Source organism: Antedon mediterranea, chromosome 3 (assembly GCF_964355755.1).
Source record: "Antedon mediterranea chromosome 3, ecAntMedi1.1, whole genome shotgun sequence".
NCBI classification, from domain to species: domain Eukaryota; kingdom Metazoa; phylum Echinodermata; class Crinoidea; order Comatulida; family Antedonidae; genus Antedon; species Antedon mediterranea.
The window spans coordinates 8,685,588-8,701,471 of record NC_092672.1 but is presented as its reverse complement, the minus strand read 5'-3'; the positions used below and the strand labels follow the sequence as shown (position 1 = coordinate 8,701,471).

General features: G+C 30.6%; 1 protein-coding gene across 3 annotated transcripts in view; it reads left to right on the top strand.

Annotated features, from left to right (window-relative positions):
- The first annotated feature begins 1,196 nt into the window (after positions 1–1,196).
- The window catches only part of LOC140044775 (ubiquitin carboxyl-terminal hydrolase 32-like), a 41,835-nt gene continuing 27,147 nt past the window's right edge, over positions 1,197–15,884 (top strand). For all 3 annotated transcript variants that reach the window (XM_072089433.1, XM_072089432.1, XM_072089431.1), the window contains exons 1-8: positions 1,197–1,346; positions 3,719–3,846; positions 7,523–7,628; positions 8,743–8,864; positions 10,622–10,787; positions 11,333–11,464; positions 13,128–13,235; positions 15,142–15,257. In XM_072089433.1, coding sequence (XP_071945534.1) covers positions 1,289–1,346; positions 3,719–3,846; positions 7,523–7,628; positions 8,743–8,864; positions 10,622–10,787; positions 11,333–11,464; positions 13,128–13,235; positions 15,142–15,257 — 936 coding nt within the window. In that variant the 5' untranslated portion in view covers positions 1,197–1,288. The remainder of the gene's footprint in view (positions 1,347–3,718; positions 3,847–7,522; positions 7,629–8,742; positions 8,865–10,621; positions 10,788–11,332; positions 11,465–13,127; positions 13,236–15,141; positions 15,258–15,884) is intronic.

Genomic DNA, 15,884 nt, shown 5'->3' with positions numbered 1-15,884 from the left:
ATAATATTGATAATAATTTAAGAAATAGGCTAATTATGTATCAATTATCGTAGTGAACATTTTGTGTAATAATAGTCTGAAATGTTCCATTTCATTATAAAATAGGGCCCGTGTATTAAATACATAAATGTTTGAAGTTGATAGGCCTATACCTTACCAATCAATCAAAAAATAAATTAACGTTTATTTCAGAAAAATAGAAAGCTATATAGTACTACTGTACATATTCCAGAGTAGAGGCGTTACCTAATGACTCGCATAACCCAACGTTCCAGTAAACAAAATTTCTAATTTTCTATCCGCCGACAAACGTTATCACGCAATTATTCTTCATACACACCATTCGCCAATAATCAATAATCAATCAAAATCAATCAACTGTTATTTCAGAACGATAGAATAGAACTATAGTACTTGTATACATATTCCGGGGTACTAGGGGCGTAACTAGTGACTCGCATAGGCCTACCCAACATTCCAGTAAACAACATTTCTAATTTTCCATCGCGGCCGATAAACGTTCACTAATCAAACAATTATTCTTCATACAGTACACAACATTCGCCAAAAATAATAATCGAAGAGGAAGGATCGATTGTTTTGATGATTATTCAATGATAAATTGATGGTATTTATTATAACCAAGTACGTTGACAGCCAAACGGAAAAAAATGTTTATTGAACATTTTACAGACTATCTAACTATCTCATAGACTATCTTCTCCCACGCCACCTGGGGAATGCGCATGCCCAGTCACGGTTTACAAATTCCCATTTTCAGCCTTAGTAAACTATAAGCTTCTGCGTAATACAGTTTCCTAATGCTTCCTCTTAAATATAACTGGCTAAAAGGGCACAGAAAATTAAAAAAACTGTGACGAAATGTAAGTGGGCCCATACAACTTAACATTGTACTTTCAATGTTTAAGTCTCTTTTTTTAAGTTCTCTCTTTTTACACCACTTATCTCTGACGAATTACATAATGAATACAAATAGACGAGTAGACAAACAATATATATCTCGTACGGAACACTCAGTTATTTATTTGTACTTAGTTAGACAGGCTGTAAAAAAAAAATTATTTTGGACCACAAATAAATAAATAAAAATGATATCACCAGAATCTGATATAGCGCCCTCAATATAGTAATTCTCATGTGATGATTTTGTATATATAGAAACTGAAGAGAAAATGGCGACGACTAATGTTTATGTGTAGATAGTACCAAATGTTATGACGATTTTGTTTCTACACACAGGATATTATGTACTAATATAACATCAGCAATGGGAAATAAAGAATCAAAACCGACAGTTCTACCATATGAAGAAGCTGTTAGGCGAGGTTTGTGGCCACAATCAGTTGTGTTTATTTTGTTATGCATCATTAATGTCAGGTTAGCTAGCCCGGTGGTGCATGCTCTGTGTGTACAGTGTCCTTTTCATTCAGGAGGTTGGCACGGTGGTTATAAAGAAGGAAGGGCTCTTGATTGCTAATATAGGTTAATGTTAGGCCTAGTAGGCGTAGCCTGACATTAATTTATGATGGTAGAATAGTGTTTTGTTGCCATTAGATTTTGTATCATTAAATCTCCTGAGTGTTTTGATTTAATAAATGAAAGAAGAACTTGTTGTACAAAGAATATAAATATATAAACAATATTTTTTGTGGATACTGTATTTTTTTCTTGCAATTTAATTGTTTTTTTATATAATAAGATTAAATGAAAAACCAACAGCAATTTTAATTTTGTGAATTGCTTTTACCACTTATGGAACCTGAGAGTCACTGACACTAGGCGTGTATGCTGTGTGGCCGATTGTAACAATTTACGCAAATTGCGCAAGTATCTCCAAAATACTGTACTTGATTCAAATCAAATTTAAACCATACAGTAAACCATACATATGATATAAACCTTTTATGCATACATAAACAATGCAATTAATTGTACAGTACAGTTTATTAAAAGAATAAACGATTTATGCTTTAATAAGAAGAAAAACATTGTTGCATATTTGTGAAATTTTAAATTGCGTAAATCATGCATTAAACTTAAAACAAAAACTCCTGGTACTGTACCACATGTACTGTACAGTACAGTAAATATATTTAAACTTGCCTTGTTTTATTTTGTCTTAAATACAAATCTATAATTAAAAATATTAAAAATATCTCTTTATCCAATATCCGCCTTTTTAACAAATTATAATATTTATAATTTTTTTACAAACATTTTATCATAAATTTATCAGGAAGAGTACGGTATATTTTATGGCCAACTGTGTCTGTTGCCAACTGTGTCTGTTGCCAACTGTAAGAAAAATTACCATATTTTACAGTTACAAATCAACACTCTTTTCTTCCTGTTTTTTTTCTTGTTCTTGAAAATGAAAACATACATTGATAATCCACCTTCCTGTTGATTGTACTGTATCCTGTTTACATTATAATGTTCAATTAATGTAGTATTCTGAGACCGCATCATTGTACTCATCATACCTTTTTGTTTAAATTTGTACGAAATTATGTTTATTTTCCTTTTCAGTACTTTGTTGTTGAGTTATTGGTTTTCAAATATGACTGTAAAAATGTTCTATAAAGTGTCATTCCCCTATAGATGCAATTTTATAACCATGTACAGTAGTTTACCTACTGTACACCCTAGTTAATAGATGGGGCACAACATAGGCTAAAGCTGATTTTCCACTAGGCGAATTTGTTCGCGCGAATCCAACGTTTCGAAGAGAAAAAAATCGCCTACTCTCTTTCCACTACAGAGCGAATACTGTAGCTGCGACGTTCATGTTCCTCGCGTGGTTGCTGAGCATTTCGATTCGCATGAGTGCTCATGAAAGCGTCATAGCTCATTTCCTGAGCTCTGATTGGTTGCGCAATATTTCGCTTCGCAAAAAGTAGAAACAATTCGAACTAGTAAATTTCGCTGAAGCGAAAAATCAAAGGAACTAGAATTCGTCGAAGAAGGCAGTATGACAGACAGAAACGCGAATACGCATGTGCATAGCATGACGCTTTCGATTCGCACGAACAAATTCGCCTAGTGGAAAATCGGCTTAACTTCATGTGGTTATAAAATTTGACGTCTATGATTTCGGCATTGTTTATTACCCTATGATTTGCCTACAGTACTGTAACTGTTTAATCAACATGTTGTCATTGTACAAAGGTAACAAACAGTTACCGGTATAGCCTATTCATAAATCATACAGTATGCTATGAATAAAAATGTATACTGTAGGCTACAATACATGTATACAATGTTTTAAAAAATTTCCTATGATCTACAAATAGTAACTATGAAAGGTTACACACAAATGATCAGTAATCATTATCATATCATCATATTCCTACTAAAGGTCAAATGTCAAAGTCAAGGTAAAATTTCACCTTTATTCATGTATTAGGAAATTTTATTGACTCATGTACTCATAGTTCAACATACAAAAATAATGAAATAATATTTAAGCAATTCACAGATTATTTTGTACCATGTAAAAATATTTTAGAATTTTAGTCTTTAAACATATTTTTTTAAACTACAAATTGATTTGAAGGTACAAATAAAACTATAAAATATAAATCCTAAACTTATTATTGTTTCTGAAATTTCTTTTAAATTATTAATTTGAAATCAGTCATTTCTTTCCTTTATCTGTTTAAATCGATTTAAATTCTTTTTTTCAAATTATTTTCAGTAAGTGATGAAGAACTCAAGCGGCTCCGGGATGCGTTCAAGCGTTACTCACTTCCGTCAGGTTTCATGAGTCGTCCGGTATTTGTTAAGGATGTGCTAGGAGATTGTGTCCCAGTAAAACTGGGTGAGGTAAGGGATCTCTTGTCTCAGTTTCCATAATAAAAATCTCAATAACATTCCGATAAAAGGCATAATTCCTAATTTTTAAAATCATGGCAAATGATGTGACCCAGTGTATTATTATTATTTTAAGGTTAGTGTAAAATACACTACCTACAATTTACTGTTACCTATTATAAGTTATAGTGATAGCTAACACAATTTTAGTAGCTGCCTATGATGCATGTGACATACTATAGTACTCAGTATCATATAATTTGCCTACAGTAGATCAGTATGAATTTTTCGTTGATCACATTTCTATAATTTCTCATTTTTAAAATCATGGCAAATTATATGACCCACCCAGCATATATTATTATTTTGAGGTTTGCGTACAGTGCAATTACTGTTCCTTATAAGTTACATAGTACACAGTTGACATACTTTAGTAGTCGCCTACAGGAGAGAAAGTAACACTAACAGTATCATAATTTTGATACATTAAAGGAGTTTTCATTTCTATTTTACTGCAAAACATTAGTTTATCAACAAACCAACAATTATCAAGCAGTTAACAATCAATACACAGGGCCGTAGTCGTAATTTTCACCAAATCGTCATATTTTATATTCAATATATTTAGGTATAAAAGCATCTTTGCCTGGTCTGTTTAACCTCTCGCTACGGTGGCGGCCTTCATACATGTACATCAAGTTATAAGTTTGTGAAATTATTTTTAACATTTTTGTTAATTTTTTTAAAAAGCAGTCTAGAGTTACCAACACAGACACAATAGGGACTTAACGAAACACGACGAAGCCACAGGACGGTGCTCATGAATAATTTATGCATGAGCTTTAACAAAGTGGGCGGAGCTTAGCCGTAAATTCCGTCGTCTTTAGTTTTTGACGATAAAGTTGCCATTTTCCCGTTATAATAATAAATTAATGTACAGTACATAACCATAAATATACAGTTTAAATTACACTTAAACGTGGAATTTTCAAAACTCTAAATAATATTTGTACTTCTAATTTAATTGTTTAATGAAATAACATTTTTATTGGGTTAAAATAGCTGTTTGAAGCGGCGTTTGAATGCGAGGGCATACAGTATGTATGTTGTATCATCAGAGCCAAGCGATTCATAAGGGCCATGAGACAGGGGAGGGATAGACTGTCGGGCAAGGGTGCATAACTAATAAAACAGCTACAGTATGTTGACTGTATTTGATTTTACGCTCTAGCAAACACAGGATATTCGTTGTCCTCCCCTAACCGTCATTTTTCGTAAAGTTACTAGTAAAAAAAAACAGTCCATCATGATAAAGTTGCCAAATAGTCCCGGATCTATTTTATCTTATTTACTGATGTATAATCTATAACTGTAGCTTACGTAAGTTCCTACTTGGAAATTGTAATTATATTTTGGCACAACAATGATGATAAAAAAAAACTAATAGCTTGTACAGCAGTGTGTATGCTGACCGAAAGGCAACACCTTTCTCTACTTTAGATTAACATCAGCGATAGAGAGGTGATTATTTTAATATGAAGCACGTCCACATGTATGTACTGTATAATACAGTGTCTTTATGAGTTTCTTAATTCCTACTGTACCTCATTTCCATTATAATTATATTACTGTAAAGTATAGTATGTTTGATTGATTGATTGATTTTATTCGATATTCATAAAAATAGTTAAAATATACAATGTACATATTAAAAAGAATACCAGGATAACCCATTAAGTCGACAAATAAAAAGTAAACTTATTTCCAATGGGGTCCAATCTGTATTAACTGAAAAAATGAGTGGTTGAGCCTAGTACATATGACTAAGTTGGACGCAGTAAAAATGGAAAAACAAGAAAATACATTATAAAACAAGATAACATCAAAAAAATATTAAAAAAATAGTTTAATATTGCTTTGGTGGGGCTGGCCATTGTATTTTAAAATATTGCCCGTCATTCACTTCATGGAAAGCGTACCCTTAATAGGGATGTCCTAAAGGAAAGGTTTTCATAGGTCCACTTTACCCAATAAGTACGGCAATACGCTTTTATAAAAGGCTTAATTCCTGGATTTGGCCATTGTGTTAAAAATACTGCATCATTCGTTTCACAGGAAAGTGTTTCCTTAATAGGGATGTCCCAATAAAGTGAAGCTATAGTACAGTACTGTATGAAAACCCTTTTTTTTCTATTAGGCAAATTGCCAGAATAACCATCAAGCCAATTCATTCACTATCCTTCTTAAAGGTGGCAATCCCTCTCACAATACAAATATACAGTATACGGTATACAATTATTAAAGAAATTAATAACTTGCCGTTACTGGATACCTGAAAATAAGCGATAGGGTTAAGTACATATTAGACTAATCCACGCTTTCTAAATATACCACGATATTGAAGTTCCTTATCTTAATGAACATTTTACAAAGATTTCTGATCGGCACACTCATAGTACAAGGAAATGCAATGTAAACTTTGTAATTCCAAATATTAAAGGCCAAGCCTCTAAAACATTTTATTATAATGCTATTAAAGACTGAAATGAACCTTCCGATATTAAGACTAAGAGTGTACACTAATTAATTGAATATAAACGTGCGTTAAAGGTTCACTTTGGTATTGTGCATTAACCATGCTGATGATTGTATTTTGTATGGATGTTTCTGTTTATTGTATTAGTATGCATTTATAATGTACACATTATTATCTAACTTGCTTGTTTAATGGACCCCATTGGAATTAAGCTGTTTCAGCTTCTGGGTCATCCTGGTATTTTTGTTGTGTTTCTTGAGTACCGAATAAAACAAACAAACAAACAAACAGTATTACAAGTCTTTGGAAGTGGAGTTGTAATTTGTCATTAAAAAATTAGAAAAAAATCCTTACATACAGTACTGTATGACAGGACTTGAACCCAGGACCCTTGGATTGGTAGCCAGGCATCACAACCACCAATCCACAACTCCACTACACTCGTACGTACTCCACATTATACTACATACTCATATGGATGCGCGGTGAATGTGATCAAATCAAAGTATCCAATGTCGTTTAAATGTTAGTTATAATTCGCATCATGTTGTATTATGAACAGTTGACTCTTTTTCGACCTTGACATGGTAACGTGTACTGGATTGGAAAATTGCCAATAATTGGAAAAGTTAAACATAAGGATAATTTGTATTGTTAAATTTGATCAATAAACATATTGATAATAATAATTATAAGCTTGAATGTGAACAAAACAAATGTTCATATTTTAAAGAGACTATTATCAGCTTTTAAGGCTATTGATAGAAACCGTTAAAAAAACATTTAAAATATAAATTTACACCAATGAAAAGTTTCAAGGCACGTAAATTGTTACGCATTTTTAAAAATTATAATGGAATAAATGAAATAATTATTTTTTTGCTTTGTGGTGAAAAAAAAATATTGTGTACAGTAAAGTGTGAACCAAGCTTTTTATTTTGAGATACTTAAGATAGATAGTGAGAGTTATTCTAAGATGTACTGTATTTACAGTACCTATTATTAAATTTTTTTCCCGAAATGAATACTTTCATTGATCTGTTTGTTATATTTTGAATAATTAAAGTCTATTTCTTGCCTAGCTTACCTGGATAAACCGACAATAGCCAATAGCTAATTATATTATAAAATAATGTTTATAATATTTTTCAGCACCTTTACTATGCCTTTGGAGGGACCAGCAAAGGTATTGTTTTCAAAGAACTTCTTAGCGGACTTGTTTTACTTACTAAAGGAACGCAAATTGAGAAAATCAAATGTAAGTTTTATTTAGAAATTGTAAAAAATTCTACTACAGTAACTGTACATTTTATTCTCTTACTTTTTAAATAAAATTAATTGTATTTTTGTGAAATAAATTGAAATTGAATAATATTGGTATACAACTGTATAGAGCTGTTTGAAGTCATGCATATTGACCTTAAATTAGGTATTGAAATATTGGTGAGGAATATTATTAATTATTAAAGTTAAATTAAATTAAATAAAAATGGAAATAATTTGAATTTTAAATAATCATGCTAAGTTTTGCATGCAGTAACTTCATGATTTTAGTAGGTTTATGAAACAGTCACTGCAGTCTGTATGATTATCGGAAATCCGTATACAGTAGCTTGCCATATTGCATGTTAAATTTGTAAACATTGTACATAGTTACTGTCAGTTACTGAAATGTCGTTGATTTCTTAAGTATATAAATATTTTATTAAATTTTCATATAAATTTATTCATTTTAGATGTTTTCAATATTAATTATTTAATCAGGAATAATTATGTGGGTACAGTTTAAATTGTAGTTTTTCTGAACAGGTGCTAAATAACAATAGTATTTTTCCAATTACACAGATCAGATGCTGATGTCATTTCTATGGATATGACATTGTTAATACTAATTGCAAGTCTAGCTTCAGGCAGAAAAATGTTCTTAATCAATTGTATGGACACTGCAGTAGTAGATTGAGAAAGAGGGGGTGCATGTATAATTTAGTTTATGTCTCAACATGGCAAAAAATGATGATATATTTGGCTATAGTTTTCGTATTTAGATTAATTCACAGAACAGCCTGATTTAGTGTGTTACAGTATGATATGAGGCAATCATGCAATAAACTGTGCAGGATTACTCCAAAAAAGCTACCAACATAATGCAGTTTACTGCCTTATTTTGTAATTTAAGGTTACTTTTATAATTATTGCTTATGATGTTTGTCTTTATGATGTGAAGCGCCTTTGAGCATGAGTATGGTTCATGAAAAGGGCGCTCTAGAAATCTGGTAAATAAATAAATAAATAAATAGTAACTGCAGTAAAATAAGTCTATTCCCTCTATTTAATTAATTTATATTCCATGTTTTCTTTTCTCCTTTTTGCAGTCATCTTTCAACTCTGTGCCAGTGAAACTGGAATGCATGTGAATCGTGATGACCTTCAAAAGTTTATTGTTGCATGTGACGGTGGTCCAGTCCCTATTGAAGTCAAAAAGTTGTTTCGAGGGGTATGTAAACATTTTTTATTTTTTAGTTTTGTTTCTTTACTTAGTAACTAACTAAATCAGTATGTCTTCTGAAGCAGAAGCTGCAAGTTTGAATCATAAATCATGTTTATTTAAAGTCTTTAAATAAAATAAAGCGCTGTCTACAATATCAAACTAATTTCTGTGATGTGCCCAAATATGGTAGTGTAAGCTCAAATATGGTACATGTGCATGACATGTCATCATGTGCGTATTGGGGCACATCATATTTTGTTGTCACAAAAGTTTAAGTTAAAGTGTAGACAGAGCTTAATAATATTAATAATGTATTTAGTTTCTCCCGCACAAGTTCATTTTTATTCTCTTATTTTTTACAGTAAAGTATTAGAGAGCTCTGTTAATTGTATTTTTTGTGAAATAAATTGAAATTGAATAATTTTGGTATACAACTGTATAGAGCAGTTTCTGTTTGGAGTCATGCATATTGACCTTAAATTAGGTATTGAAATATTGGTGAGGAATATTATTAATTATTATTAAACAATCAAGAAATAAAAATGGAAATAATTGAATTTTAAATAATCATGCCAAGTTTTGCATGGAGTCCATATGTTTTATGTTTTACACTTGAGAGATTGGAAGCACCTTAGGAATTGACTGTTTGAAAGTATTACTATTTAATGAAATACTTTACTAATAAAGATACTACTGTAAATTAATTTTAATTAAGCAATGAGCTGATTCCAATGGTGTTAAATCAGTACAATACACTAGCTCGAAATGTGTGACTAGAATACTGACATAGTGATAAGCAAGTATGAAATGAATAATAAGACCAATGCTGAGAGTGGCGCATACATTATCCAAGTCTTGTGTTAGATGTCCCGTCAATATGGAAGTGTTCAATTTACAGTGGAGCATCTTAGATTTGTTGTTATTAATTTTCACAGTAGAAGTGTGTGTACATTGTAATATTAGTTATCTGTAGTGCAGATATGAGTCATGGCATTCCGCATGGGTTGTAAAGTCAAATCCGTAGGCTGCATTAACACAAGGATCATTTATTAATAATGAATTTCATCTCTATTGTGATTTCTACTTTCTGTTTAATTTTAATAAATTAAAGACTAGGCCTAATTGTTAACGAAAAATAATTGGTTTAGTTTATTGTCAATAGAACAATTATAGCTATTGTTCATTGATTAAATGTTTTATTAATTTTTCCTGTTTATTGAAAAGAAGCCCAGTCTGACAATTTGTATTAAATAATGTTGATTTTGTGACTTTTTTCCAAATGTTACAACTAGCAAACATTGCAATACTAGTTTTGACATTTTTAACTTGAAAATTATGAACAATTTATTAGCAAACAAATTGCTAATTTTCAAATATAAAAGCCCTGTAAAAATTATGGCGTTTATTCTTTTAAAAAAGTGACTTAATTATCATACGATTAAAACAATTTACTAACAATTTTAGGAATACATCTATAGGATTAGGATTAAAATTACAAAATAAGTTGTTCATTTGAGATATTACTTTACACTAAAAAGTAATACTACTGTATGACCTACAGTACAGAAATATAATCTATCACCATGTGTATACTTCAGTATAATTCCACACCCAAGTATAATAGTCCCTCACCCTAATTTTGGCTAAGTCAGGTATAAGACTATTAAATTCATTGTTTAATTCAAGTAAAATCCCACATAATTTATAGGGTTATTGTTAATCCAGTCATAAATTGTATGATTTTTTCCCCTTTCTTTTACTAGACTGAGCATGTTTCATATGAACAATTTTGTTCATGGCTGCTCAACCACACAGGAGTGATGAAGATATCGTCCTGGCTGCTGGAAGATACTCAACACCAAGGCTTAAGACTTTCTGATGATGGAGACACACCCACCTTCTACCAAACACTAGCTGGTGTCACACACTGTAAGTCAGTACTTAATTTCAGATTTGACAACACAATGTCAATCTTCTTCTATTAAGTTGTCGCCTTGAACAGGCTGAAGATTTTGCTAATAGAAGGCCTAATTTAAGTACAGTAGTGGCTGTGTGTGACTGTGTGTACTAGTACATCAGGGTAACCCCCTACTTTTCTCGAAAAATGTTTTAGGTTCTTTAAAGTACGCACAAGCATTTTATGTACGCTGTACCTACGGTTTATAGTCCTTATCCAAGAAGACTACCAGAACCATGGAGCGAGTGAGGCTCAAACCTGTCCCGATATTATAGCCACTCACTTCCTCAATGCTGAACATCTTTGTTGCAATCCATTTGCACATTTTGCCTGTATAGTATAGCATTCACAAAATGATCCATTAACTACCTTATTACTACAAGTACATTCATAAAACGGTATAACAAAAAAATGTTTTTGGAAAAGTAGAGCACATAACTTAGTGTCAAATTAGAGTTGTACTGTACATGTTTTATGTTTAGTGTAATGAAATCATTTGTTTTTTGTTTTTTTTTAGTGGAAGAAGTTGATATAATTGAGCTTGAAAAAAAGTATTGGATGTTACAAGCTCAGTCCAAAACAGGACGATTCGACTTAGAGACGTTTACACCATTGATATCGCCACCAGTACCCAGAGACCTCTGTAAAGGTATGTTGCAACTCACTGTGACAATGTAATATTTGTTTATTGTTGTGATTTGCTGCTTTTTATTTTCTATTTGCACAATTGATGTGTATCCAATGTAAAGTTGTCTATTCTCACAGTCAACCAAGTATCTATTCATGTGATGATAAGACAACAGCATTATGGTCAAGCTTGCCAATAGAAAAATGGCATTAAACCCATGATTGACCTTGTGGATAGGAAACGATTAATTTCAAGCACAGTTGACCGTACTGATAGTCACCACACCAAACTATGGTCAACTGTGCACCAGTAGGTCGAGTGTACCTATAGACAAATACATGCACTATGACCATGCCAATAGCATCTTTCCTTTTTCAACGCAATTCTGAGGATAAATATATAAACATGATTCATGTTTATATTGAGACTATTGTCTATAATACAAAAACCTTTAAATTCTAACACTACAGTGCTTAATTTATGAAAAATCTTGTATAGTTTCACTGTAAATTTATTTCAAATACTTTTGTATTCTCGCGTACATGTTTTGAATATGAATTTCTAAATCAATCATGTGTATACATTTGTAATATGTTTTTCAACCCTCAAAGGTCGTTCACTTTTTATATGAGAATCATTGTCAAAATAAACCATACAGCATTTTTAATCAGTATGTTCATATTGTAACCTTTTCACACAATGATTTATTTTGAATTTGTAATATAAATGTTAGTAAGATAAATATTTTAATCAATGGAATCTGACAATATTCATTACATTATAATATAATAATAAGAAAAAAATAAAAAAAACATTTTAATATTATAAAATTAAATTACTTAGATAGTTTTTTTTTATGTGAAAATCAATAGTGATGGCCAAGGTTAAAAAGAGTAGCTAGTATTATGATTTTTTATTGATAATCAATTTCATTCTTGAATATTATAATTTTTATGCAAAATGAATTGATAATGTTGTTTAGAAAATCAATTTACATATTGTAAATTGTCATGGGAGAAGCTTACTTTTATGTTCTGGGTGACAACATTCAAAATTATCTCTGTGGACAGAAGGTTAAACAATGTACTGAACTGAACTGATTCTTGTGCAATCCTATAGACTAGCTAAACAAACTCAATCAATCCTTGTAGTATTTGTTTATCTATATATAAATTAGGGTGGCCTATCTATCCATGCAAACCGTTAAACAATATTGACTGAGTATATTGACTAAAGGTGGAAGTTGCCATATTTATTGAGGGTAGCCTATCTATACATGATGCAAACCTTTACACAATATTGAGTATAATTATATAGAGTATTGAATTAGGCAGAAGACAACAATAAGTTCCTAGAATTGTTATTTTTAAATATCTGGTTAAAAGATCAAAATCATGAAAAATTAAGATTTATAAAATCAGACTTTTAATAGCCCATTTTGCAATTTTAATTAAGTTAATTCATTTCCATAGAAAAAAAACCCCCATTCGATTTGACAATTTTTGCATTAAATTTTCAGTTTTTTCAGGTTAATAATTTTATTTCTTCGATCCAATATTAACTTGGCATATTAAACAAAGAAAATGGTAAAAATTATTTTTCAGGGGGACAATAATACAGTATATCTTTGTTATTACCTGCCAAACACATGTTTAATATGTAATAAATAATTTTGTTATAACAGGATTATTCTATGCATTTGATGAGAATCATGATGAGCATATAGATCTGAAGGAAATGGCATGTGGCTTGTCAGCATGCTGCAGAGGACCGCTGGCAGAACGCCAGAAATGTAAGTTAGTTGAAAACCTGTATCAAAGTATTGTAATGTGTAAAGCTCTGTCTACATTATCAAACTAGTTTGACAAAAAAGTGTGATGTGCCCAATGTTAGTTGTATGCTTAAATATAGTAGTGATATGACATCATCAAGTCCATATTATGGGCATATCACATTTTTTTGTCATAAAGTTTGATAGTGTAGAGAGAGCTCAATATCATATTGTTTTTCCTCTTCAAGGCCAATTTACATAGTAGACGAGCGGTAACGGTAGGCGGAAAAGCCACGTTCTTGCCACATAGAGTTTGTATCTAACATCTAGTGGGTTTCTGCTCAACCGCCTGTCCGCTCCACGTTTTGTGTAAATGTTTCATAGATTCTGTATTTTTTTTGCTGCTCCTCGTTATCGCTCGTCAGTTTAAATTGTCCTTTAATTGTTTTTGTCATCGTCATCTCTATACATTGTCATCATCATCATCTCCATATTTATCTTCATAATATTCATATCATCTTTGTCATAGATCCACATTTTAATTAATTTCAAGTTATTTTTATCCTTTCATCATCCTTATTATCATCTCAATACATCATAAAATGTTCACTGAAGAGTTATCTATTTTTTTTTCTACAGCTCTCGACCTTTCTAACATTTGATTAAAACGTTATTACCTGATAACCAACAGCTAAATGTCCAATCCAATGAAGGATAAAATGACATAACATTTCATCTCAAAACAAATTTTTTATTGCTGCAATATAAATCAAACCATACACACACTAGAGCAATACAAAATAGCTTTTATGCAAATGACCATCAGCTAAATGTCTTGTTTAATGGATGAGGTAATGATCATATTGTTAAAACTTTAAATCATGAACTTAAGATGACTGGAAAAAATAAAGGCTTTCTTTTGCTATGACATTGTGTCCTCTACTATTACTCAAATTTCTCATTATTTTGACAGCGAATTATCTGCTCATTCATTATTTAAATAATAATATGTACATGCCCAAGGGGCCTCCAATAATTACAACTAACTGTTATGAGTTTATGTGTAGGAATTTATGCATCTATTAGCTAATTCTAAACATTTCAGTATAATGTGTAAAATACTGATGATTCTGCTGGTTTTTTTTCTCTCAAACTTACCATTTTTATTCTTATTTTAAAGATGTATTGTCCCCCAAAAACATGGAAATTAATAAAATCAGACTTTGAATAGGTCATTTTGTAGTTTTAATTAAGTTAATCATAAAAAAAACCCCAAAAATAATGTTTTCACTTATAAGATGACAAAATAAATGGTTAAATTAAACCAAAAACCCATTGGCTGGCAGCCAAATTGACTTTTTTTGCTTTAAGTTTTTTCAGGTAAATCATTTTTTTTTCAATCCAATTTTTGGTCAAAGTGATTAACTAAATATGTGACATTATTACAATTTATAAACAATTTAAAATAAATATTTCTTTTACATCTTTAAACGTTTGTATTGCATCTTGATTTAATAATAATTGTCTTTTTAAACATTTTGAAATAAGTGAGCCTACAGTATTCTAAACATTTTTTACAAAACATTTTATACTGTAGCTGCTGTATGTTCATTGAGATTGTCTAAAATAGAAAGCTCTTATTGTTGCACAGTGGGCGAGTAATTCCTTGTTTTTTAACCTGTATTTTCCAGGGAAAACTACATATTGTTGGTATAATGTCGAGAAGAATAATATATAATTTTAGCATTAAAATGGTCCCAACATATTCAAGCATAATACCTAATTACAGTAGTGTAATTTAACACAACCAATCTATGGTATATAAAATATATATCTTCTTTTCTTTATTTAAGAGTTTTGTTACCTATGTATTTCATTTATTGAAATGAAATACTGTTGATATTATAATACAATATTTTGATTTCAGTTTGTTTCAAGATATTTGATAAAAATCATGATGGTTTATTAGATCGGCAAGAACTTGAGAGCATGTGCACATCCCTCGTGAATATACGTAAGGAATTACGTATAGGCATGGAAATAGTAAGTATCATTCTTGATTCTTTATTGCATATGCACACACATAAAAAAATACAAATGTACTGTAACATACAATGGAGAGATGACAGAAATCGAGCTTGACCCTGTTTGAAATAAATCTTTACGTAAACAAAAATTAATTAAACCCAATACATAAAATGTTCTTATTATTTATACTGAAGTGTAGGCCTAATAATTTAAAGATGTATTGTCCCCCAAAAACATGATTAACTAAATCAGACTTTGGATAGGTTATTTTGTAAACAAAAATGAAAAAAAAAATCACTTATAGAATGACAAAATAAATGGTTAAATTCAACCAAAAATCCACTGACTGGTAGCCAATTTGATTGATTTTTCTTTAAATTACAGTTTCTTCAGTAACTACATTTTTTTTTCTATCCAAATAAATATTATGTGACATTGAAATGGAATATTAAAAAAAGAATAATTAGTAGGCCTAAGAATTATTTTTCAGGGGGACAATACAATATTTATAAACTCAAAAATGTAACAACGCTAATATCATCTAAAGTGATCCTGCATTTTGGTTTTTTTTGTATGTATGTTCTGTATATATCTTTTAGGCCTACAGTACTCTGCTTTTATTTTTCTGTATTTTTATATGTT